A 26,647-nucleotide genomic window follows, 5' to 3' on the forward strand; every position below is an offset into this window, starting at 1 on the left:
GGAGCCTAGGGTTAGCATTGCGCCGCGTGAGTGCCGGCTGTATGCTGGGAACATTCTAGCTGCTCTGTTCCGGGACTGGGGATGTGGCGGTGAGGTCCAAGGAGGTTCTGAGGGGCCACAGGGGAGAAGGGTGACCGGAAGGGGCTCCCGATGACAATCTGTCTCTCCTCCCCGTTATGGTCACAACTCCACTCGGACCTCTTTTACACATTTGAAAGATGTGTTCTGCGTTAATGTCACTGGGCTAGGCCTTGGCCCAAGGGTGGTGGGGAGGCTGTGGTGGAGGTCCTGTGTCTGTGGATGGAGTGGGCAGGACTGCTCCAGGGTTTTCCCGAGGGGGCCCTGGGCCCCAGGCTCTTCTTCCACAGCAGGCACACAAATCAGATAAAGCAGACCACCAGCCCTGCAGCAAGTCTAGTGTCCCTGAAAAAATGGTCTGCACGTGTCAGAGTGGGGCTTCCCCAGGCAGATTTGAGAAACATTCTGCTTTAATGATTGAGGGCAAAAGCTTGGCCTGAGATGCTCCTGGAAGTCAGGCCATGTGCTGTGTGTCTGTGGTCTGTTCTTTAGCATTTTCTCCCATGGTCCCCCAGCTCCTGGTCAGAAGTGCTCTGTGGTGTGGAGGCAGCGTCTCTGTAGCCCCTTGTCCAGCCGGGCTCCCCGGGAGGCAGGGGACAGTGGGCAGCAGGGGAACTGCCATTCTAGGGCATTAGGGCCCAGCCAAGGGCTTTTGCCAGTTGGAGGGAAAGCATATCTTTAAGGGTCCATAAGAAACAAGGAACTGTGGTCCCCGATTAAAAGGACACCTGGACAGGTAAGAGGCAGGTATGTGAGAGCTGTCTTGTCATCTCTCTTTTTAAACAACAGGGTTTATCTTTTCAAAGTCTTACAGTCAGAGATGTTTCTGGATCCAGTAGAACTTGCTTATCTGCAGTTGACTAAGGAGGCATTTTAATGCAATGTTGACTTAGCCCCTGTTTCAGTTCAGGCTGCTGTCACAGAGGGCCACAGACCAGGTGGCTTATAAACAACAGAAATGTATGTGTCACTGGTGTGGAGGCTGGGAGTCTGTGATCGAGGTTGGCGTGGTCCGGTTCGGGGGGGCCCCCCTCCAGGCTGCAGATGGCTGTCTGCTCCCTGAGGTCTCACTGGCAGAAAGATGGCCAGAGCTCGGGAGGCGCTTTTATAAGGGCACTAATCCCATCCATGAGGGCTCCACCCTCGTGACCCAGTCTCCTCCCAAAGGCTCAGCCTTAGCCTAGTGCCATCATGTTAGGGATTATTTTCCAACATATGAATGTTGAGAGGACACAAACATTTGGTCCACGGCCCACTGCGCTCCCCTTGTGATTTAGGGAAATACAATCACAGTAAAAGGTTTTTGAAAGAAATGCTTCCCAGCCCAGGGGGCCTAAAGCAATGTTTGCGGTTTGCTTTGCTCGGTCTGTATCGCAGACTTACAAACAGCAGCCAGACAGGGCTCCGGACGCCTGCGGTGCAGGCTGCTATCACCATCCTGCTTTGAACACCATCACCTCACGGGAGCTGCTTCTGCCCCTCGGAGGAGCAGGACTAAAGACAACCTACCAGGTCCCCCATTGCACTCAGCCTCTGAGGGCCTTCCACCCCCCAGCTGGGTCCCCTGCAGGCCAGGCCGGGCCACAGAGCAACCCGGCCTGCTGTTGGTCTACCCCGGCTCAAGGGCTGGGACGAGCTCAGCACCTGCGCCCGGCGCCTGCTCCGAAGAGATCCCGGATCTATGTTTGTGACTGGACGTCTGTCTGACCCGTGGTGGCAGGCTTCTGTTACCCGTCTTCCTTCTAGGCTCTAGAGTTTTGTTGCTGAACCTCGTCTGCGGAGGCTCCACCGTTTTCCAACAGACCACTGGTGCACTCTAACAACATACTTGTTTCGATGGCTCTGGATTCCAGATTCCTCCCGGCTGGACTCCAGAGCCTCTAAGTGTCCTCCTTCTTCCTCACACTCCGGGGGCCTGAGCAGCACCACGGCCACAGTCCTCCTGCCACCATGACTTCCCGGCGCCCAGGGGGCCCCTGGTTATGCTGGGGTCTGCGGCGGATCTCATTCCAGGTCCCAGTTACTCCCAGTCTGGCCCATTCACCGGCAGGCCTTGTCCCAACCATGGCACCCCTCCCTGTCCATTTCTGCATGTGGCTTCCACAGCCCACTTTACCATGCACTCATCGGTATAAAATAGAACACTATAACCATGCGAGGGAGCTGGGGAATAGGTAACAAAAGCCACAATATCCCGATCCCAAACTTTCCCCAAAGGCATCCAGAGTTACAGAATGTAAAAAGCAGAAGATGCCTTAGAAATTCCGATGCGTTTATTTGTCTCATTGCACAGAACAGGAGAGACCGAGGCCCCGAGATGCAGATCCAGCCCCAAATCAGGGCAGAAGCTCACCAAGCCCAGCCTTCTGCGTCCTGGTCAGGCCTGGCCCCCCTCGGGTGACCAGGGATGGAGGCCCAGACCTCCTTTCCTGCCTGTTGATCCCAGGCAGCCTCCGGGCCTGGGCTCTCGGCTTTACTCTGAGGATGTCACACTTCCTTTCTGGGCTTCCCTGCCTCGGTGGGTCTTTTCTCACCCTCGCTAACAGCTCCAGGATGTGTGAGCTGGAGATAAGATTCAAGGAAGGAATTTTGGTAGATTTGATTTTAAAATCCAGCCAGGGAGGAGATGGAACCACCCAGAAGGCTGGGGCTGGTGGTTGGACTCAGCTCAGCTGTCCCCCGTACTTCCCAGGGCTGTGGGTGACAATGGGAGGCTGGCTCTTGGTTTTTAAACTCCTCACATGATTTCACCAAGTTCTGATGGGACAGATAAGGAAATCCTGTTCCAAAGAATTCACTCCCAGACTCTGTCAACATGTGTTGCAACAGCTAGCCAAAAGCCAAAAGCCAAAAAAAAAATAACAGATGAAAACAAAAATGATTTTATTTATCCGATTTTTCAACCACCTGTTTGACTGTGTGGCGGTCCTGAAAACTCACCTCAAGAAATTCTCTCCGTGGGTATCAGACTAATTCCTACCATTCTGACAAAGGGACCTTCAGCGTGCTCGTGGCCATTTGTGAAACCCCTGTTGGAATGAAAGTCTGAAAACTCACCTCTCCGCCTCTTCGTCACTCTCTTGTTTTTGCTGGAGGCCTCTCTGGGGACTCCTGGTCCTTCCCTCTCCTTGGCTCCAGCCCAGGCCCCAGCTCCCAGGCACCCATCTTCCCCTTCCAACCCAAAATAAGGCAGCCCCCCTCTACAAAGCCTGAACCCTCTAAAGGACAGACATTAACACTTCAGAGCTGGGTGGGGCTTTGATATTATATTTTTATGTTGTTGTGAACTCCTTTACTGCTCACTATCAGAACTCCAGAATTTGGTAATTGTAACAGTATATAATGTTGGCATATGCTCACACTGTACATTTGCATGTGAACATTCTCCATGTAGGGATATAGTGAGCATTTACATTGTGAGAGGGACTGTTCTAAAATTGACCAGGATGTGGCCTCTGTCTTGAATGAGCTTGCAATTAAGATGGAAAAACTAAGTATTGGGTTGGCCAAAAATTTCCTTTAGTTATTTCCAATGCTGGCTCTAGGAGTGCTTCGTTGTCTTTAATTTCATTCGAAACAATTTTATTAGATTGTATTGTGACGGCTGTCATATCGGCGTGCATTTAAAAAACATCAAACATTGGTGAATTTTTGTGCAGCTATTTTAATATTGAAGATGGAAAAGATAAGCACCATTTTTGACATATTGTGCTTTATTATTTCTAGAAAGGTAAAAACACAACAAAATGAAAAAGAAAAAGATTTGTGCTGTGTGTGGAGAAGGTGCTGTGACTGATCAAACGTGTCAGAGTGGTTTGCAAAGTTTCTTGGTACTATTGGCCAAATAACTCTTTGCTGTGACGCTGTCTGACACATTGGAAGATGTTTAGCTGCCCCCCTGGCCTCTACCTACTAGAAGCCAATAGCAGAAGAGAACTGACATACTCAAAATATCCAAATCAGTACAATTATTGGTGAAAAATGAAAAATGTGTCTTTTATTTTATGGAAAAAACTAAATGGACTTTCAGGCCAGCCCATAATATGGCGATATGAGTATAATCATGGGACAGGACACACGGGCACAGGAGGGGCACAGAGCATTTCTGAGCGTGGGGATGAGGAGGGAGGCCTCGCTGAGGTGATGGTGTTTGGGCAAAGCCTGAAGGGTTTGGGGGGGTTTGAACCTGGAGGAAGGGCTGTGAGGGTCAATGGCACTGCACAGCCAAGGGCCGGAGGTGGCCACACTGAGATGCGTTCAGAGACCAGAGCTGGGTGGAGAGACCATGACTCTGACATTTCTGCGCAGCGTGGGTTAGGGGTCCGCCATCCAAGTCTAACATGAGAATGAAGGCACCTGCGGGTCAAGTCCCTGGTGCCAGAATGAGCCTGGGGTCAAGGATCTGATAGGCTCTGTGGAGAGGGGACTGGCAAGGCTGATTAGCCATGGAGAAGCAGAGGGAGGAAAATATCTCAGAATCAGATGAGAATCCACGCTAGTCTCAGAGTGAGATGAATTGATGCATTAATCTGTGCTCACCAACTGGAGTGTATAAGAAATAGTACACCTCTTCATCTTCTTAACAAAATCTAAATCTATGGGTGAACCTTGAAAACATTCTAAGTCAAATACGCCACACAAAAGGACAGACTTTACTTCTATGAGGCAGACAGAGTAGTCAAGTTCACGGAGACAGGGAGTGGAATGGTGGTGACTGTGAGCTGGGGACCAGGGAGTGTGTGTAACGGGACAGTTTCAGTTTGGGATCATCATTCTGGTGGTGATGGTTGCACAACAGTGTGAAGGTACTTAACATAACCAAATTGTACACTTAAAATGCTTACAGTGATAAATTTTATATGTGTTTATTTTATCACAATTAAAAAAATAAACCTAAATCTGACTGTGACACCCATCCCACTGAGTTCAGTAGAAATGCAGTCTCAGTCACTTCTGGTGGGTAGTGGGGTGACTTTTCTTCCTCCTCTAGGGTTGTATGGAAGTCCTGGGTCACATAGAGTCCCAAGGCATTGGGGCAACAGGCCTGGTCATTGGTCCACCCTGGTTCCCCCCAAATGCCCACATGGTGGTCCATACAGCGTCAAGACCAGGCTAGCTGCTCTGAGCTGGAAAACCTTGGGCTTGGGCTCCAGCCTCCCCCGTTGTGTCTCATATGTCACGTCTCCCCATGGAGTGCTGCCACCAACTAATGCATCATTTCCTGCTCCCACGGGACCAGCCGATTCCTTCATATCTCTCCCTGGTCTGGAGGAAAACTTTTTACCTGCACCAGCTTCGTGGCGTGTGACCTGGGCAGTCACTTGGGGCCCTGGTGCTTGCTTTTCTGCTTGGCTGTCACCATTTTGAAATTTTTAATAACTTATGGACAAGGAATTCCACATTTTCGTTTTGCACCAGGTCCTGTGAATTCTGTATCCCATGGTGCCTTCCTCACTTCCTTGCTTCTCTCAAAGGCATACGTGCCTTCTTTGCTCCCCACCCCTTCAGAGCCTCGTTCACAGTGCGTCCCAAGGGGCTCAGTTTGAGATGATAAAAAGTCCCAGAGGAATGTGTCCAGCAGACAACCTGAACTGTTGTTCCAAAACACAGACCTCGCCGCAGACAATTCAATGATTTTTAGGATATTTACAGAGATGTACAACTATCACCATGATATAGTTTTAGAATATTTCTGTCACCCAAAAGAAACCTTGTGCCCTGTGGTGGCTCAGCATTCCCACCTCCAGCTCTAGTCTACTTTCTTTCTCTGAGGATTTGTCATTACACTTCATGTACATGGGACCATAGAATACGTGTTCTTTTGTGTCTGGCTTCTTTCACTTAGTATAATGTTTTTGGGGTTCATCCATATTGTATCAGTACCTCGTTCCTTTTACTTCCAAGAAGGATTCCATTGCATGAATAGACCCCGTTTTGTTGATCCCTTCGCCAGCTCATACACATTTGTGTTGTTTCCACCCTTTGGCTATTGCAAATAATAGTGCTATGAACATTCACGTGCAAGACTTTGTGTGGACATACGGTGTCGTTTCTGCTGGGCACATATCTAGAGATGGGATTGCTGGATCACGTGGTAATTCAATGTGTAGCATTTGGAGAACTCGCTCATCTTTTCTTGGCTGTTCCATTTTATATTCCCACCAGCAATGTATGAGGGTTCCCATTTCACTGCATCCTTGATAATCCTTGTCATTGTCTTTTTTTTTTTTAATTATGACCACTCTCGGGTGTAAAGTGGTATTTCATTGTGGTTTTCATTTGCATTTCCCTAATGACTGATAATGCTTAGCATGATGAGCTTATTGGCTATTTGATAACCTCTTTGGAGAAATGTTTATTCCAATTCTATTATCTATTCTTTAGATTGGGTTATTTGTTTTTTTATTATTAGTTGTAGTTCTTTATATATTTAATTTGGGAATGTATAATTTGTAAATATCTTTCTCCCAAGGGGTGGTTGTCTTTTTACTTTCTTGATGGAGTGTCTTGAAGTACAAAAGTATTTAATGTTGATGAAGTCTTATCTATTTTTTCTTTTATCATTGTACTATTGGTGTCATATCTAGGAAATAATTGCCTAACCCAACATCGTGAAGATTTACTCCTGTATTTTCTTCTAAGAGTTTTATACTTTTAGCTCTTACATTCAAATTTGCAATCATTTTGAGTTAATTTTCATGTACAGCGTGAGGCAATTAATTGTCCCAACACCATTTGTTTGAAAGACTGTTCCTTTCCCACTGAATTTTCTTGACCCTTTTATTAAAAATCAACTGACCATAAATGTGAGTTTATTCCCAAGCCCTCAATTGAATTCCACATAGCACCCTATGCCAGGGCCACGCTGTCATGGTCGCTTAGCTCTGTAGGAAGTTTGAAGTTGGGATAAGTAATTCTTTCCACTTTGTACTTCTTTTTGAAGATGGTTTTGGCTATTTTGAGTCCCTTGTACTTCTAAATGAGTTTTAGGATGAGCTTGTCAGCTTCTGAAAACAAAACAAAAAACGCAGCTAAGATTTTGACAAGAATTGTGTCAAATCTATAGACCAATTTGGGAACGAGTGCCACCTCACCAATATTGTCTTTTGACCCATCAACAGGAGATGTCGTTTCATTTAGTCAGGTTCAAAGTTCTTTATGGTTTTCAGTGCACAAGTCTTGCACTCCTTTTGTTAAATGTTTCTAAGCACTTCATTCTTTTTGATGTTACTGTGAATGGAATTCTTTTCTTAATTTCATTTTCGCAGTGTATAAAGACACAATTGATTTTTGGGTGTTAATCTTGTATCCGGCTGCCTTGCTGAATTTGTTTATTAAATCTAATAGTATTTTGTGAATGCGTTAGAGTTCTCTGATATAAGAATATCTAAGATCACGATTCCTGCAAGCAAGGGCAGTTACTCCTTCCTTTTCTCTAATCTTGATAACTTTGATCGATCGTTTTTGCAAACGAGGGACCTTAAGTCTACAGAGGGTGAGCACTGGTCTGAGGTCACCTTGCCAGGACGTGAGTGACTCAGGACCAGACAGAGCACTGCCGCCAACTGCACATTGCTCGTCATTTCACCGCATGGCCCCTGGTTGGTCAAGTCTAAATCTGAGCAGTGGACGGCCCGCATCTCTGCAGAATGCCTATTGGCTTCGTTCCTGACGAGCAGCCAGGGTCAGTCAGGCAGGGAGCAGAATGTGTACTTCCCAAGTGTCTAAACATTTATATGTCTATGGGTCGGAAGCACTCCGTGCTAGGAGTTTTCAAATACAACCCATCCTCATAAAACCCTGTAAGGCAGACACAGTTATTCCCATGGTACAAACAAGGGAACCCAGACTGCGATACAATGCGTTACTGTTCAGTGTCACAGAGGAGCCCACGAATAACAGAGCTCTGAGGACAGAATCCTGGGCTCCTCCCGTGGCCTCAGGCTGCCTCTCCTCTCCTGCTCTCAGGGGAGGGAGGTGCTCCTCTCTCTCCACCAGACAGTGATGTGGCAGTTGCTTTACAGACAAGACAAGTACCCGTCCCCACAGACACCACAGGGCATGCTTGGGTTTCCGCCTTTCCAGGCTTCCTCCAGACTGAGCCAACCCACGGGCAACCACCTCTGCTTTAATCACTCCTTTGTGGGTCTCAGTGGACAATGCAAACAATCAGCGCTTCTGGGGTTGAGTATAAAGGAGAGGATTCAACCTCAGACACTCAGCTACTTATCTCAAATGGCCGAGACTGCACACTTGCAAGGAATAGGGTAAACAGGCCTCTTGTGATAAGCCACATCTGGGGTATGGCCCCAGCCATCAAGCGCAGCTCCGGCCTCGTTGCTCCTAATTGCCCTTGGTTCTGGGGACCTGGGAGGGCACAGCGGTCCCACAGAGGGCACGGTCCCAATCCCTACCGCCCACTCAGCATTCTCAATGCTCCCTGACGCTCAGCAGGAACTCAGTAAGTGCCTTCTAGTATTTGTTCTAGTTACTTGGAAACTGCTTTATCATAAATACTCAGCCAGTTTTCTTTTAGGCCGTTCTCTTCTGATCCCACCCTCACTCCTGACAGACAGGGGTTTGGCTCCTGCTGCCCGTCTGTCCAGGGAGACGTTTCTAGGCCCCAAGCGGATGAAGAGTCCAAACGAAAATGGCAGCAGTCACCTCTGACATAGCTCTCTGATTCTGCCACTTCTCCCTGGTGCCCATCCACACCCAACCCAGGATTTAAGAATACAAAGCAGGAATGGGTATAATTGAGTATTTTGCAAACTATCTCAACTATTTTAAGAGGCAAGTACCTAACTTAAAATCATTGTGGTTTGCCTTTACACTGAATTCCAAACTGGTGAGTCATCCAGGGCTCTGGTGGTTTAAAACAACTTTCATATTCCCCAGAGAGCACAGGTTTGGGAGTTGAAGCCATTTATAACAGAGAGTCTGGAAAAGTTCTCAGAAACAACAGCTCCCTCAGGCAGCGTGGTGGGCGGTTGAGGTCTCCCGTTTTAGCCCAGCTTCCACATCCAGGTAGTTTCGTGGCTGGCGGGAGAATATGGATTTCTTAATAACCTGAAATAAAAAGGCACTGCTTCTGCCAAACAAGACTATCTTGTATTTTACTTAGCCATTTTTTATATCATTTCAGTTCATTGTCAAATCCAACCAATTTTCCCCTCCCATGCATCCCCTACCTGGGCTCTAGCCTGGTCACTTCTCTTTTGAAGATATCTGCGTGAGAGCTCATGGGAGGAACCTGGTTCTTCTCGCTGATGCAGTAAAGAATTACAGATCGGCAAGTCTATTCACGTGCAAGCAGGGTTTATTAGTGATATGTTCTCATGGAAGAGAACCAGCCTAGCTCCGGTGGGGGAGAAAGGCAAGAGCAAAGGTGGCCAGAGCCTCAGTGGCCAGAGAGAGAGAGGTCCTTTGTTCTGAGGACTCATGTAGTTGGCAGGATGGGGGTGAAGAAATTACATATTGACTGGCAGGTAAAGGTGGTGCGAGCTTTCCCCGGGGGGAACGTTACTACGCACACGTAGGTGTGTGTGGGAGACCGTTAGCCCGAATCCTTATCTTGCTCCAGACTTCATTTGTTCAGGCAGTTCAGCAAAGCTGGTTTGTGGGGTTTTCCTCTGGGCACTGTGGGTTCCCCCTTCCTCCCCCTTCCAGGCCTCGGGATGAACGTACAGCCTCCAAACCTTCCTTTCCCGGCTCGTGGAGACGACGCACACAGACTCGCAAGGGCGTCCTCCTCCGGTGCTATCAGAGTTTTGCGTGTGTTGTTCGGAACGCCTGGCAGTCTTACCGGACCAGGCTCAGGGCTGCTGAGTCCATGGATGGGACATGTCTCCCTCTTCCTCCCGGCCTTGGTGTACCACCCATCCTACCGACGCGCTGAAAGGCGTTGCCTGGCAACCAGAGCGCCTGCCGCTGGCCTGCAGCGGTGCAGTCCCGGAGTTCTTTCTGTGCTCCCGCCTGCGTCATGAGGACTGCACCGGGCTGGAAGCAAGAGACCCGGGGTCTAGTCCTGGCTATGTTGGTTCCCAAACTTTGTGGCCCCAAAGTCCTTCTGGGTTCAGGTTTCTTTTCTGACAAAATGGGGGGGAGGTGGTGAGCACTCCAAGGAGTGAGTTCAAATGCAATGGTCCTTTTTTAAATCTAGTGTCGTGATCACCTCTGACCTACTTTCCCCTGAACTTCCTGACCTTTGGCTCATATCAAGGGAAAGCCAAAGTGGGTATTTGATCCCGTGACCCCACTTCACTGCCATGGCTGCTGAGCCAAACCCGACTGCAGCTCAGGTGAGCATTTCCGTTTGCTCTCAAAACATGAACTGAGGTTGTTTTCTTTTTAATCCTCACCCTAAGGTATGTTTATTGATTTTAGAGAGAAAGGAAGAGAGAGAAAGAGAGAGAGAAACATAGATGTGAGAGAGAATCATCAATCGGTTCCCTCCTTTGCACACCCTGACCCAGGAACAAACTTGAAACCTGTGTACCCTGGCCGGGAATCGAACCCATGACCTTTTGGTGTAGGGACGATGCTCTAACCACTTAACCACATAGCCAGGGCATGAATTGAGTTTATATACACACATGCGCGCCTCACCCTGTGAAGATTCTGTGCTATGACTTAAAAAAAGAGAGAAAAAAAGTGGCCTGGCTCGAGGTAGGATTTTTGGGATTAGAAACCTAGGCCAGAAATTTCTATTTAAAATCACAACCTTCACTACCAATTTCCCTGAAGAACAACGTTTAAGTCTTTTTTAGGAAATATCTAATGGGCTCCATCCCCCTCTGCGTTCTCTGGAGCAGCCCATACGGAGAGTCACGAGAGAAGGACAGCTGAGGGGAGGAATCCCCGGCATGGCCACGAGGAACGATTTATTACATCAACTCCAATCCACTTTCCAGACAGGCTCGCTGGCCCGCTCCGTGCGCAGAGCTCCCGGGCTCCAAGCCTCAGCCTTGGGAACAGCTGCCGGGCCGAGGGGCCACGCTGGTGGGTCCCAGATGGAAAATGTAGGAAATTAAGTTGTAAAAGAGCGGCAAGTACATTTGCTTGCTTAATCACCTTATCTGTCACTTTGATTCCTAACCATCTTTCTAGATCTATTCAGCGCCAGGTGCCAGTGTTAACAAGGCCAGAGGCTGACTTCTCCTTGGCCATCAGCACCTCTGCCATCACGCAAGGAAACATGGGAGATCCAAAAATGGCCTTCTGGGCCCAGGGGGTGAACAGTGAACCTCACGTTTGTGGTTTGATGTCTGCGTTTTGAAATGTCACCAGTGTTTAATAGGCAATACATTTTCATAATCTTTTCTCCCCAGCAGTGTGTCTTTTTTGAAGGTCAATTGCCCCCGAATGTCCAGACCTCTGGAGCTACTTGGCATCAGTTTTCACACATGGCTTCTTTATTTGGACATCTCCCACGAGATGCCCACCTGTGGTGCTGGGGATGGGATTCCTGGAGACATCCAACAAACAGAGTGGCAAGGTGCAGCTTCGGGATGGCAGCGTCTTGCCACGTGACCACCAGTGACACCCGTGGAACATGGCTGCCCAGACCTTTAGAGGGTGCAGGAAGGGCTGGAAATGGCACTTGGCGAGGAGATGACTTTCTTCCTTGCAGCAAAAACCTCAGACAATGCCTGATTTTGTTAAATACAGTTGGATTGGTATTATAAGAAAATGTTTGCTTTGTAAGTCTCTAAATTTACCCCATAGATGCCAAGGTCAGATAACGTTTTCGTAAGGACCTGGCACTGGAAAAGGCTGCAGGCACAATGTAAACCAACGCTTGACTTCTAGTCTTGAAACATAAACACTCGAACAAAAACAAAGACCACTGGGCTTGTTTGGGCCAAGGGATTGTCTCCTATAAGACCATGCTCCTTTAAAGTTAACTTCAGGGGACTTAGGACAAGATACCTGCTTTCATAAATGATCAGTTAGAACGTAGCACCCAATCCTCAATCCTTTATTTCGTTCAAGAACTTACGCTCCCTGACAGCAGGTACTTGGTCATGCTGCGTGCTGTATCCCCAGCCCCCAAACAGTGCCTGACTTACTCCTTCATTAAGTAAATGCCCTCAGAACACATGCTTTGTGCACATGACACGTGCCCATCATTCGTTTTTCATTTATTCAGAAAGTCTCCACGGCCTTCCATGAGCCCAGAGGTGGAATTTGAGGAGAGACGTGAGGACAGTTTAGGGGGTGGGCCGGCCCTGTCCCTATCTGAGATTCCAGGTCGAAGGCAGCACAAGGTCAGCCGCCCTGGGGCTGGCACATGCCGGGGATACTGGAGGTGTAGTCAGAGCTGGAGGGAGTGGTGGCAAGGAGTAACAGGTGAGGTCGGAGAGGTAAGTAGTGATGCGTCAGCCGTGAGCAAGCTCCGTTCGGATCTGGGGCTGCACAGGGCAAGTAAACCCACAGCTCTGGCCGCTGCCCCTCGGAGTCCGCCACTGCAGGGTGCCGAAGTCACTGCTGCCAGGCTGATTCTGACCAACAACCGAGCGAGGTCAGGGTCTGCATGCAGGCCCTTCCTCCACCCTGGCTTTGCCGAGGGACCAAGGACCAGGACCATCATCAACCTGGCCAAAGTTTCTCAGAATTGCAAATCTCTTTTCTATCCAATCCCTTCTGTCTCCATCTTCTTGCTTAAATATCAGACCTTTCCAAATGGAGGATTTTCCTGTAGTTCCACTTCCTCCCCTTTATCCGGAACGTCCCTCCAATAAATTTCAGTTGTGTCTCATCTCATCTCAGTGCCTCCATCTGGAAGGACCTGAACCCAAGCAGTACCTTTGGCTGCCATGTTTCTTTGCTTTCTATTATTCTTGCTTTTTTGTTTGGATTTTCACGATGTTGACATTCTTGAAAAGCCCAGCTGGTTGTCTTGTCAACTGACTGAAGTTTGGATTTGTCTGATTTTCCTTCTGGTTGGACTCAAGTGAAGCCCTATTAGGACAAGGTTTTGGGCATGGTGGGGGAAGGGAATGCATGTTAAAGCATCCCCAGATGCTGGCGTTATTCTAGAAGAGGCTCACAACTGCTCTGCCCTCTACCGCCCCACCCAGAGGCTGAGACCACGTGGCTCTTTGCAGGTTTGGTTAGGCTGTATCACAGGGTTGTTATTTTTTTAAATAATTTTTTCTTTATTTGTTTGTTTATATTTTATTTTTATTCTTATTTTTAGAGAGAGGGGAAAGGAGAAAGAGAGGGAGAGAAACATCACTGTGTGGTTGCCTCTCACTCGTGCCCCCAACTGGGGACCTGACGTGCAACCTAGTCATGTGCTCTGACTGGGAATCGAACCAGTGACTCGCAGGCCGACGCTCAATCCACTGAGCCACACCAGCCAGGGCTGTATCATAGGCTTTTTAACTTGACATTCACAGGAATACACTGTCACTAGGTTCATTGTAGAGGCTGCCCCTTGGGATATTGGTTTCGCTGTGTTTGACTTTATGGGGGAATTTGGTGACATTCAAACTGTGCAAATCAGGACACTTTTGAGAATACAGAAGGAGCCAGGGGCTGAAATCCAAGCCTGCTGCTCTGGGCAGGAGAGGCCTCTGTGGCTTCTGCACCTAGACGCACAGGTGGGGCCAGGAGCAGAACTAAGACTACCCCCGCCCCCCTCCCCCGCCCACCTCCCTCTCTGTGGCTCCCTTCCTGGGACGTTCAGGGCAACCTTCGTTTCTCCCCTCGGGGCATTTCTGCTCCAGGGCATTGCTTCCCGGTGTGAGGAGTCAGGGGCAGGGCTCTGGCGCACCTGCCCAGCCTGGATCTTAGAGCAACTGTGTGTGTGTGTGTGTGTGTGTGTGTGTGTGTGTGTGTGTGTGTGTATTGAAGGGGGTGGTGGTGTGTGACACAGCTTGGGACCTATGTCCACTCCCTGCAGCCAGAGGTCAGTCATATATGCTCCTGTGTGGACCACATTGGGAGAAGGGAATTCCCAAGGGGCAGTTGCTTCTAGAAGAATAAATGGGCATTTAGTAAGTTAAGTTTCCACTGAAGTGACCATTACCAACAGGTAAAAAAAAAATCACGGACCTTCACCGAAAAGAGGAAAGGAGTGATAAAGGGCTGGGGTCAGGGTTAACGAAATAAAGCAAATCCGAAAAAAAAGAAGAGTAACTAAATAGGGATTAGGAGCGGGGTGGACGAGGGCGTGGAAACCCAACAGGAGGCTTAGCATGAGGTCCAGACACGGCAGGGACTGCCGGGGTGGGCGGCCGCCCGGGCCCGCGGGCTCGCTCCCTGGCTCGGCCTGGATTCTTGGCAGGTTCAGCATCTCCCCCAGCAGCTCTGAGAATCCGGAGGTGCCTCCTCCCGCCGCCCGGGCGAGGCTGCGGGTGGTGGCGATGATCGTGGGCGCCAGCAGAGGGCAGCGTCGGGCCAGGCATTCCCTGGCGCAGGGCGCAACGCAGCCGCGCGATCCGTTTCTGGGTGTGGGGTTCACCTCTGGTAGACCTCCCTGAGCAAAATGGAGTACTGCTTCTTTTCAGTTCCTTCAAGAATTGTGCGAGTCTGCCTCGGACTAGGATGTGTCAATGCTCAGTAAGAAATAGGCTGCCCAGCCTCAACGGCCCTAGAAACCGTTGATAACTGCATGCGATTTGATCACATTGCCCTTGAAGGGGAGTCAGGCGGTGGTGTGCATTTATCAAATGCCTACTGTGCGCCAGACACCGTGCCCAAGTTTTGCCGACCCCCAATTATTTACCCCTGCAGCAGGGTATGATATCTCCATTTTCCCGATGGGGAAACTGAGGCTCACTCAAGTTCAGTGCCTTGTGTGACGGCCCTCAGCAGGGATGGGAGTCAACCTCCAGTCCGCTGGGCTCCAACACGCTCTCTGCGAGGGCATACGCTTCTCATGGGCCTTCAGTTCCTGCCAGTTCGCATCTGCCAGATGCTTCTAATTTTATGTCGAAACGCTCCTCCATGCCCATGGCATCTGCCATTTGGACAGGGAAAGTATTGATACATCAGAAGGACATCCAGTGATGGATGGTGCATATCAGTTCCTCTTTCCTCCCAAAGGCAGATTATCTTTCAACAGCATTTTATATATGCCAAGAGCACCCGAAGGCAATTCTATATATAAGTCATTAAGCGGGGCACCTTGTCAATCGCAAACCCTTTTGTTTACATGCTTGTCATGGATCAGAACAGATGAGCTATGGCTACAGCCATGACCTAAACCTTCTTCCTCCTGTGACTTGTGGGGGGCTGGTCTCACTTCTGCATGGCCACACCTGGCCCAAGGCAGTGAACTTGGGCTGACCAGCGTCATACCTCACACATTCTACCACTGACCAACAGAACTAACTATGCCAAGAAAACGAGTTTTGTTCCATTTGCTTCTTACAAAAAAAAGAGGGGTTCTCTTTTGTTTGTTTTGTTTTGTTTTTATAGAATGGCTGGTTCACACTAGATTGAACCGGTGATATTACTGATGACCTCGCGTTCCCTGGACAGCTGACTTTGATCATTCTTGATCAATGCTTAGCCTTAGCAGTTGATCCCATAATGTTCTGATGCCTGGTTCGTGTTGCTGGAGTTGACCTATCGGTCGTCCCAGGTTCTACACCAGCTGAAAAGCTGGATTGGAGAATGGGAGAGCGACGTGCTCAGAGTAAAGCTGAGAGCCCAGGCCCCGGGGGCCGACCAGAATCAACACGCTTGAATCCATCACCTAAATGAGCTTTTTTCTTTTTACTGAATGGAACTTCCCATCCTTACCCTGCAACCCTGCCCCAATCATGGGGGGGGGGCATCTGGAAAATGAGAGCAACCCCCTGCTCTGGCACAAAAAGAACTCTTGTCCTGGTGAGAGAAGAGAACGCAAAGAGAGCCCTGGGGGAGAGGAGGGAGCCCGGTGGGTAGCGAAGGTGGAGAATTCATTACCAGGAAGAGGGTGGAGGAGCTTCAGGGCAGAGGTGCTGGCTGAATTTCTCTCGTGCATGAAAGAATATGACCAGGAATAAGTTTCCCTTCCAAATACCTTCCATCCTTAGAAGTCCCTGCAAGTACTCAGTGCAATGGAACTGAGTCTCTAAAGAGACTCCATCTTAAATGCCATAATTAATTCAAGCTCTCCTCCAAACTTTTCTCGGAGGTGAGACTGGATCAAATCGTCTTGGAGCTTTGATAAAAATTTGCGTTCCAAAAACAAAAAGTGTTTAGATAAAAACTCCAAAGTTTACATTTTTATCCTTACGCAGAGAAATGATTTTTGTCTCTTTTTCTGCATACGAGTCATTAAATAATTGCACCAGGCGCGTGCACGCCCAAAAAATAAAACAGTGCATTCTTTTGAGCCCCATGACCTAAAAACTGTGAGTGCCAATGTCTCTCATCCAAAATCTCGCCCCTTTTAACATTGCGGGTTATTTTTGTAGCCGTCTGCATCTCGCACTCTAATCAAAGCCTGTTATCTCAGCCTTGCGATATTTGTGATTCAGACTCTGATCACAACTACGTCTGGTACATACATCAGTCGCTGCATTTAAAGGCGAGCAAATTGTGAACTTCTCTTTCACCTTGATCTTGCCTGTTTCATTCAGAACTACTCCCTCAACCTATCAATTCTGTCTTTGAACAAGTTAAGAAAATAAGATGGATTCCCTAACAGAGGTGATCCATAAAGCAACTTTCAATTTGTGAGTCAGGTGCTTTGAGCAACGCATTGTTAATTTTTTCGGGTCTCTCGGGTCTCAAGTATTTATTTGAAAATTTACTAAACAGGGTCTGAAGTAGTCTTTAAATCTTGCAGATACTCAAGGAAAAGTGCTCTGAGGAGTCTAGTCATGGGAAAGTGTGCCTTACATAACCTTCTCAGGCTGCCAGGCTCTGAATCAGATATATAATTACTTCCTGGAACCATGTCAGTTTGAGGTGATGTCTGTACGTTCCGTCTCTAAAATGCACTCATTAACTTGAGACCCAAAGGTTTCAGAGCTTTGGAAGACTCTTCCCACAGCTGGACCCTTTCCAGAGGGAGAGAAAATGTAAGATTTTTGTCTGCTTTGTTAGATCCCTTGGCTGGCTGCAGTCCCACCTTTAGAGATATTTACAGTAATGTTGATGCCTGATAGTAGATTGCAAGAGACAGCAGTGTGTCTGGCTTTTTGGAGACCTGGGAAACTCCATGTGGTTAGTTCAGTGAGAGTCTCAGAAGCAGACCTGGATTTTGAGGCAATTTCTATTAAAACAGCCAGGCCCCTGGTGGGTGTATGAGAAGCCAGGGGCTGGAGCAGGACTGGTGCTGGGAAGGGCGTGGCTTCGGGCCGAGGCCCCGCCTTTCCACCAGCTGCGGGGGCCAAGCGTCCTCACCCAGCACCTTGAGCCTTAGTTCTTTCACCTGCAACACGAGGATGTCATCTTTCTCTTAGAGTCATGGGGAGGACTCAATGAGATGGGAGCTTGAGGCACCGAGCTTCAGTCACCTGGGAGGTGGCCAAGAACAGGTAACTTGTTACTAAGTCAATCAGCAAGCACCGGTCAAATTGGTTCAGGCCTTTGGCCTTCAGGGTATGACCCCTCCTGAGTCTGACTTGGCCTCCAGCGCCTCCATTCATTGCGCCAGGTGAGGCGCTACCTGTGCGCTGATCCCTAGAACCTTAGCCCTGGGCTGACCCAGCCTCCTGAAGTCATCCTGTCCTTGAGGGTGCAAGCTTGCGGATGGTGCAATAGTCTGCACAACGGGGGCAGCAGCTTCCTTCCACTGTTCCCGTCATCGCCCCAAGCTGGACAGACTGCCCACAGCCTGGGTCAGTGTGCCCGTCACACATAGTGGTGACCCAGACCTTCAGCAGGTGGCCCCGGAGGCCTGCCTGAAACTCGGGGCTCAACTCACGGGGGCGCTGCCTCTGGATGAAAACATGTGTGTGCTGAAAGAATCATCTCCAAGCTCCTGGTCAGCACTTCATAATCTGTATTGACGTTGCTGTGTTTCAAGTAAATGGATGTGCCTAAAATGTAACTTCTTAACCAGCTGTTTGATATTTAAGAGAGGCAGCCAAATCCATCCCACAGAAACCGCGTGGACCTCGGAAGAACACAAGGAGGCTTCAGAAATTAAAGACGGATATTACTTTGTAAAGGTGACTGCGCAGCAGGATTAAGAAAGCGTTTGTATAATTAAAAACTTCCTCATTGGCTGTGGAGCCTGAGTGTTGACAAGCTCTCAGGTCTTAGGGGTAAGTGAGGGAAAAGGAGAACAACACTTACCTGTGTTAGGAAAATGTCAGACCGGGAGCTTGCCCCCGTTTTCATGGGGGGCACTGCTCTGCCTGGCACACATTGTAAAGCCCCACAGAGGTGTCATTTGGAGGAGAAGCAGAGGTGGACCTTCTCTACACCACACCTGCAAACCCCCTGCGAGGCGCAGTCTGTGATGGCATTGGTAAGCCCCCGCCGAAGCCGTGAGCAAGGGGTCCCCATCATGAAACTACCGCCAAGCTCTGTTTGGTGAGCCCAGCTAGAGAGAAGTCCAGGAGACTTGTAGGTGTATAAAAACAGACCTGGGCCAGGCGGAAACAGGGAGAGGAGCGCTGTGGGCTGCAGAAGCCAGGATACTCTTCTGTTCCGCTCTGTCCCATTCTCCCAGCCACTCCTTCACCCAGGCAGTGAACAGAAAGGAGCAGGAGAGGCTGGAGCAGGCGACGAAGCCAGCTTGGGTAGGGGCAGCCGCGATCTGTTCGTGGGAAGGCAAGCTGGCTCAGCAGAAGACTTGGAGCCGACGGTGAGGTGAGGAGCCCTCATTTTCCTGCTGCCTCCACAGAAGGCAAACTTTGCAGGACAAAGCGGTGCCTGCCGTGGGGACTAGTGCGGCATCTGTGATGAAGCCTCGGACGGATGCATCCCCCCTCTCCCCGTTACAACTCCGGGCCCAGCCCACCAAAATGATAAAACCTACTTTCTGAACAGGGGTCTGAGATCTTGTTCTTGGAAGGATTGTACACGTGGAAATCCTTTAGTTCATACAAGGAAAAACCACTGGTTCCCGGATCTCCAGGCAGCACCTGCTCCCAGGAGGCGAGCAGGAACCTCTGGTCCAGAGCTTCAGCTCCAGCCTTTGGAGTGTTGAGTCTCAGGAGACGGGGCGGATCACTCCCCCCGTAGGTCCAAGTTCCCCTTAGAACAGATGAGTGCTCTGGGTCAGCCTAGACCGACCAGGGTGCTGGGGGAGCAGGAAACGAAGCCACCTTGGGATTCTTTGTCTCGAAGGTGCTTCTGTAAAGAGCATCATAACTAAGGGCTTTGAAGCTCACCTGAGTCAACCAGCACCACCTGCTCGATCGGTCTGGAAAGGGAGTGAGAAAACCCTACATCATAGTCAAGGAAGAAAATTCGCTCAGAAAGCGCTAAGAGACCCAACCACCGGCAACAAGTTTCCATCATTGGCAATTTAAAAAAATCCGAGAACCATGTGTTAACTGCCCACACAGACCCTACCTCTCCGCAGGGAAGCCTAGGGGCGTTTTCAGACAGCTGTGTGTGTAAGAGGCGAGCGACTTAGATTGGCAGACACGCCGCCCATTCAGCCCGGCAGCTCCACCATCCGTAGGAGGCTCGTCCTGCTGTTTCACCCAGAGAGCAAAGGGGGTCCAGAGAGTTTGCACCCTTTGGGGGCCCCAGTGTTGAGTACGGTTGTCAGGAAGAGGAAGAGAAAGGCTATCAAATGATACTGTGAGACTTCTGAGATACACAAATAACAGTTCTAGGTGCTTCCAAGATTATTTTCGGTGGCTTCGCGCATTGTCGAAGACAGCACCTTGTGAAAACTGAATCCCACGCGGCCCTTGCTTATATTTGGGTTTCAGGCATTTCTTCTAAAACGTTTGAAACAGTTCAAATTAAAAGCAGATTCCCACATGGCCCCCACAAGGTCTCTCTCCCTGATTAACACGCCTTCCTTCCCCTGCCAGCCCTTCCCTGTGACTCGTTTAGAGGCTCTCCTGGGCTCCACACCCCCTTCCAACTCCGTGCCCGTCCTCACTGTCTGCACCCCAGCTCTGGGGGGACACCCTCCCTGCACATGGGAGGGCGTCAGAGAAGCCCGACGGGAAGATTCTGGAGAGGAGACTTTTGTCGTGATTGTCATGTTGTCATGATTACCTTGTCTTGTGAGTGAACATCATTAGAATGATACAAAAAAATTTTAGCTACCCGATGGAGTGTTCTGAGTAAAGGCAATGGATGAAGAACATTTACTCACGAGAGGGGTTCTCTTAATATCATTACACCTTGATGAGTGGAATAAGACAACCTAGTGAGGCAGCAAGAAGTATGCCCCCACTTTCAACAAGTTAGCACAGACCAGGCGTTGTGCTGGGCCACCGAGTGGGCGAATGTCCTCCTGATTCTCAGGTTAGGGCTGCCACCTGGTCTCCTTCTCAGCCAGGCTCCAGGAGCCTGTTTCTTTCACGCCGAAGACCCTCTGCTGAGCATCATCACTTCACAAGGCGCTTAGGATGAGACCACATTTACTCAGATTCGAATGGCCACGCTTGTCCCAGCGTATCGTCCACAGGAGCTCAGTAAGTGTTAATTGAAGGAATGAACTAAACTGATAAGTTTCTTAACCGCTGGAGAATTTGCACAGCTTCTATTTTATTTTAAAAACATATTGGTCCACATATATAAGAGGTTAGGTTAGCATAAAAAAAAAAACTAATTGTAAAGGTTTTGATAAAACAGACAAAAAACAAAACACACACACACACATACACACACACACACACACAAACACCACTACGTTTGGATCTCTGGGCTTTAAACTCAAAGCTTGGTTTGTGCGATGCCTGGGTTTCTGAGATGAAATAAAGGTTTTTCCTTTATGATATGTGGGGTCTCCAAATAGTCAAAATTGTATTTTATGTTTTTTCCTTGTTTTTGTTTAAAAATAAAGTATTATCGGTGTGTGTGTTGGGACGGGGTGGTCAAGAAGAACCAAACAGAGCAAACCAAGAAGAAAACCACTTTGATTCAACATAAACAGCTCAGTGAAGCATGTTGCATCCTCGTGCCAAATGACGGTCCCTGAAATCTCAGTGGTTTTTGATGCACTGGCCAATGTTTGTGTTATTTTTACTTTAAAGATGTCACAGACTGCCACAAAATAAATAATTTAAGCCTAATATTTCAAAAGAGTCCAAGCGCTTGTGTCTTTCACTTCCAGCTTCTCTTCTGGGACTCATTGGTACCCAACAGAAGCATCGGTACTCTCCTGTCTCTGTAACACTACATTTGGACGGGTTTGGTTTGGTTTTTTTTGTTTTTTTTTTTTGCTTTGTTTTTACCAAGTTAAATCTATTTTTCACCGTTCTGTTCCAAATGTCTTGGGTACTGTCACTGCTCTGCACTGAAGCGATCACTCCCCTTAAATGGGGAGAAAGGGAATAAACTCCATGGCATCTCCTTTGATCTTGAGGGGGGGCAGTTTGGAAGGGGAGCCGAGAGAACTCAGGGTGGAGACCTTCACCCCCATTCCCCAGGGACCTGCAACTTCCAAGCTGTGAACAATGGGTCAGATCTTGCACACAGTGTCCTCAGTTTAACTGAAGACAGATCAGACTTGGCCAATTAACTTCACACAAAATAATCCCACTCTCAATCATTTATTGGACTTCTCACTCCATTGTGTGCCTTTATAGTACAACTAAGAGAGAAGAAACATCTATGTTTAAAAAAAAATCAAAAGGCAATATTTAGGCTGTTCTGTACTTCCTAAATGTGGTCAAATGGCTTTTACAAACAGAAAACTAAGATACATTCTAAAGTTACCTGAACAATGAACTGACAGGCTTTGTGTTCTATTCACCCAGGCAGACATTGTGAGGTCCATCAGATGATTGGGAACTATATGTGGGACCCCAAAACCAACAAGTCATTTGACATTGGCGTCAACAGAGACAGCCTGCTTCCTCTCTGGTGGAATGGGTCAGAGCCTCTGTGGGTCACTCTGACCAAGGCCCGACGGAAGGTCTACATGTACTACTGGCCAGGTGAGTACATCCGGGCCCCGCCCACCCTCCAACTCTCTGAAGACAAAGGATGTGGGAGACATGTTTGAAGACCAAGCCAGAGTTTGGAAAAATAGGATCTTTATTCAAGAAATATTTTTTAGGAGCCTGCTTGTAAAAAAAATTTGTTTTGAACTCTCTAACACCAGACCAGGCACAATACCACTTCCTGATTCTCCCTGTTCAGCAATGCGGCTGCAGCATATCATGCTTTCTCTTGTGCAAAGTTTTAGATGTCCAAGACAGATAATTATAGGATACTTACTTGCCTTACAAAAGAACTTGACATACCATTTCTATAGCTTTTGAGCTCCTCTGCTGTATTAGAAAGACTGTTCAAAGCACTCCCAACTTTTCAGTACTGCGTTTAATGAAGCCCCCTTGTATTAATATTCTGTGGGAAGCTAAATTACTTTACTTACTGCGATGAGGTGAGTAATCATGCAAACTGCCCTGGCTGCTGTGAGGAGTCTCATCTTGGCAGTCAAAAATCTTTCATTAAGGATGAGAGGATTCAGTGATAAGAAAATAATCCACTTACCATGGTCTTCCCGGTGGTGGGATTTGTTCTCAGGTAAGTGGGCCATTTGACTTTTCCATGCACAGGGCTGTAGACACTTTTCCCCCTAATTCTTAATGATGTAATACGGATGATTGTCATTATGGAAGAAGGGTCAGGGGAGGTCTAGAAGAAATGAAGGACTACATAGGGAGAAGCAGCTGAGGGGTCTCATTGGCCGGGGTTAGAGACAGCAGCCACATCATAGAATTGTGAGAGCATGCTGGGCTAGGGGGACCATGGCAGGTGGGGTTGGGGGCGAGTGGAGAGGAGGGTGAGTATGCCAAGCCTGAATCACTGTTGGCCCACACGAGGGCGTGGGCCTTCGGCAGGAGTTTGGGAGGTGCTGGGTGGAGGTGGTCACATGGAGGGCTGTTCAGGGCACTCAAGGCTTCCAAAGAGTAGAGACTGGCATCACGAGGTGAGCCTGGGAAGGCTCGAGCAGGCTGGGTCTGCTGGCGGATACGGTTTCAGGGACAGGGCTAGGGTTTCTTGAATAGCACCTGGGATTCTGTCCATAGCAGCTCCCCTGGCTGACACGGTAAGACGCTTTCCAGCAAGGGCGGGGCTTCTGAGAACTCCATTACCTTAAATGGAGACTCAGCGTTTCTCAGAGTTGAACGTGAGATCAAGGAAATGGGACAGAGCATCAGCCAAGCTGATCAGACTCGCCAGCGGAGCCCAGCTCGTGGTTCAGCCCAGGGTGATGAGGTCTGAAGCTAAAAGACGGTGCTGCACTTGGAGGTCATTCTCAGAAACCATCGCCAACAAACACAAGGACTCACATGCATAGATGCCAGAGAGGGACCAGATTGGGCACATTGCCTCGGGGACCACCTTAAGACAAAGCCAAGGGCCATCAAGATGAACGAACATTGCCCCGATGTCGTCTTCCATGGCACCTGGTTAACTTAACACCCTGTATCTTAGAACTTTTAAGAGCCCCTCCACCATGATCTGTCCGCTGCTCCCCACAGACCTCCTTCACATGGGATCTCCTGCAGACAACCTTTTGGAGATCCACGGATGATGATGCTCCAGGAAACATGGGAGGAGATCCCAGAGGGCGGCAGCTGCCCTATTTCAGACTTCTCTCTGGGGAGCAGTTCCAGAGCATTATTCTTTATCTCTTGCTGGAGAATCTGGCTACTTAATTATAACAACCAAGTTGAAGTTATCGATCACTGAGTCCCTGAAAAAAATCTCAAAGCTAATTTGCCTGTAAAATATCTTGTTACTTCTCCAAAACAGCTCCTTAAGGTCAAGGAAGGGCCAATTGCTTCCTTTGATTCACAATTCAACAGCTAATGTGTACGATGCCTTCAGATCAGCTTATAAGTATTAACTGTCAGAAGGAAAGAAACTAAAGAGATAGCCTCCTAGAATTTCCTCCCTGACCTACATGAGGATTAGCTAAAGATCTAGCCGTGTTGAAGTCTGGATAGAAATTGGACGAAAAGTCTCTTGTTTCTTAGACACGGTCCAGTCCTGAACTGGATACGCAAAGAAAGGCTCTCCGAGAGGGGGCTGTCTCCGAAGGCCCTGCTGTCTGGCCCAGTCCGGCCAGCTTTGCTTGGGCACCTTCCATTCTTCCTGGCTGACAGCTGAGGGACTAAGGGTCACTGCTCCCCTTTCTCCCTTCCCTTTGGTCCCCTCCAGCCACAGCCGATAACACAGCGAGTGTTCATTTGTCTCCGCGAGATGAAGTGGAGGGCGGTGCCATTTCTTCTAAACATGACTTGATTTTATTTTTCTTCTTGAATCCTCCTCTTCCTTCTCTCCTTCCCCAGGACATTGTACAGACCTCTCGATGAGGCCTGGAAAATCTTCATTGCTCCAGTGAGCTGTGTTATGACACTTTGAGTCTCGCCATTAAGTCAATATTTAGAAGTGCAATTTAGAAATGGCAGTAGTTCAAGTCTTCCCGTCAGGTAGAAAAAGCAGCAGACTGAAAAATTGATCAGCGGTGAGGAGGCCAAAATACCGCACCTCAGGTCTTGAGAAATAGAGTATTGTAAACAGACCCTTTATTACCCCAACCAATGGTGCCACTCAGCTGTGCAGCAAGAAATGTGCCTCGGGCAACGATCCTGGGCCCTAAGTTGGCTATTTCTTTAGGGAGGCCCAAAGGAGTCGGCAGGAGCTGCACAGCTAGGACCCAGTAGGGGTTTTGCAGAAGATAAGAGCTGATGGGGTGTCCTTCGCTGATTTTATTCCCCGGGCCCTGTCCTCGCGGTTTGACGTCACAGGAATTTCACTGAGGGGGAGAAGGAGGAGGCTCCCATAGCTGCTTCATATGCAGAGTAGCACAAAGCAGGGAAGGTGCCTTTTGTGGGTAGTTAGTGCTGTTTCACACAGCGGTAGCCGTTTCTAAGTTTATGCCTGTGGCTATCGTGAAACACAAAAAAGGAACAAAACATGGTAGCCTTTTAGGAGTCTGTGGTTCTGACTCTGGGGTGAGTGTTTGAAGACTTGAAGCTCCACATCTTTCATCTGCATTTTGCAGCGTTGACTCCCTACGGCCTAGCAGCCTGGAGGACCTGGGAGTGACACTTCACTGGGTGCTGGGATGGTGCTGGGATGGTGCCGGGTGCGGGTCTGGGCTTGTCTGCTGGCCTCTTGCTGTCCTGTGCAGGCGTCCTGGTGAATAAGACACCATCTACGTGGCAGAAAGACACATTCCCCCCTGCTTCCCCTTCCTCGCTTTCTAGAGGTGAGCTGAGTGGGAGGGTAGTTCCTGGAGGGTACCTGACTCAGCTTCTGTCAAGGCGGGTTGTTAAAATCAGGGTGATTTCACCAGGAGGTTAAGTAAGGAGGCACGTATTGGTTATTGATCAAGAACTGTGGATGGCTCACAGCACCTTTGGCTTTCCTGCTGTGGGGTGTCCCCTGCACCCTTCAGGGGGCGGTGCTTAGGTGCAGATACTGAGGCCCAGGGACAGTCAGGAACCAGCAGCAACCCCGCAAAAGCGTGAGTTCACATGACAGCTGTTCTTCGACCCTATATGTGACTTCAAACATTTGGATAAAACCTGGAACTTTTCTTTTCCAGGCAAAAAGTTGACATTGCAAATACAAGGGATCGAGATTTTCACGAAATTCTCCAGTAACATCACCAATTTACCATTAGAGTTTAAGCTGTATGTAATTTTAGAACCAGGAAAGGCCTTAGAATGGAGTTGGCTGGTTCCTACTCTTGTTAATCAAGACCTCTTTAGGAAACTGATCAAAACTATGGATTCCCTTCCCATAAAAACACACTCATGCATTCTGCACCCACAATTCTGTGCTCTTGTAATACAAGAGACTACAGCAATGAGGTCTGCCAAATGGAAATGCATAGATCTATAATATCTAATTGACTCGATTTATTAAAATGTGATATAAACATGTGTTAAAAACTCACCAAAGTATCCTGTGAAACCCCAGCTCTTGTAATTAATGTTGTTGGTCAAAAGACTCCTTTGCTTGAATTCACTTGGAGCCATTCCCTTTGTCGGTAATGTTGACAAAACCCGCACCACTGTGGCTGGCTGTCTTTGTCAGCAAGAAAAATATTACACATACATTCAAGTTGAGGTTGTCCCAGAGAAGTGGTCTTCAAAAGCATCCTGCAGGATTCCTAGGTGTCCGCCTCCCTGGACCACGGGCCATGGAAGCAATTCCTCCCACGTCAGGGAGTTTTTGTAGCTATCCAGCCACATGCAATCTCCTTTTGTAGGATGGCGTCTTGGCCAAAAGAGCTCACAGGGTCTCGGCAGCATCCATTATGGTAATTAGAAAGCCTTACAGAGAAATCCGGGGACGAACTTGCACTCTTCACAAATCTGTTTCTTCCTAAAACATCTTAAATGGGTGTGGCTTGAGGCCTGGGCATAAGCTCTCCAGAGCCAGCTATGAGCAAAACCAGATCCAGGCTCTCCTCCACCCTGAGAACTTACCGTCCAAGCAAGGAGACGGATGGTAA

The 26,647-nt window shown here is 48.6% G+C and overlaps 1 protein-coding gene across 1 annotated transcript in view; it reads left to right on the top strand.

The window, feature by feature from the left end:
- The window catches only part of ENPP6 (ectonucleotide pyrophosphatase/phosphodiesterase 6), an 80,218-nt gene that overhangs the window by 10,430 nt on the left and 43,141 nt on the right, over positions 1–26,647 (top strand). The window contains exon 2 of the mRNA XM_090258586.1: positions 21,924–22,103. Within this exon, the coding sequence (XP_090114712.1) occupies positions 21,924–22,103 (180 nt within the window). The remainder of the gene's footprint in view (positions 1–21,923; positions 22,104–26,647) is intronic.

This window comes from Furipterus horrens, unplaced genomic scaffold (genome assembly GCF_987537825.1).
Source record: "Furipterus horrens unplaced genomic scaffold, mFurHor1.1.pri manual_scaffold_12, whole genome shotgun sequence".
Classification (NCBI taxonomy): Eukaryota; Metazoa; Chordata; class Mammalia; order Chiroptera; family Furipteridae; genus Furipterus; species Furipterus horrens.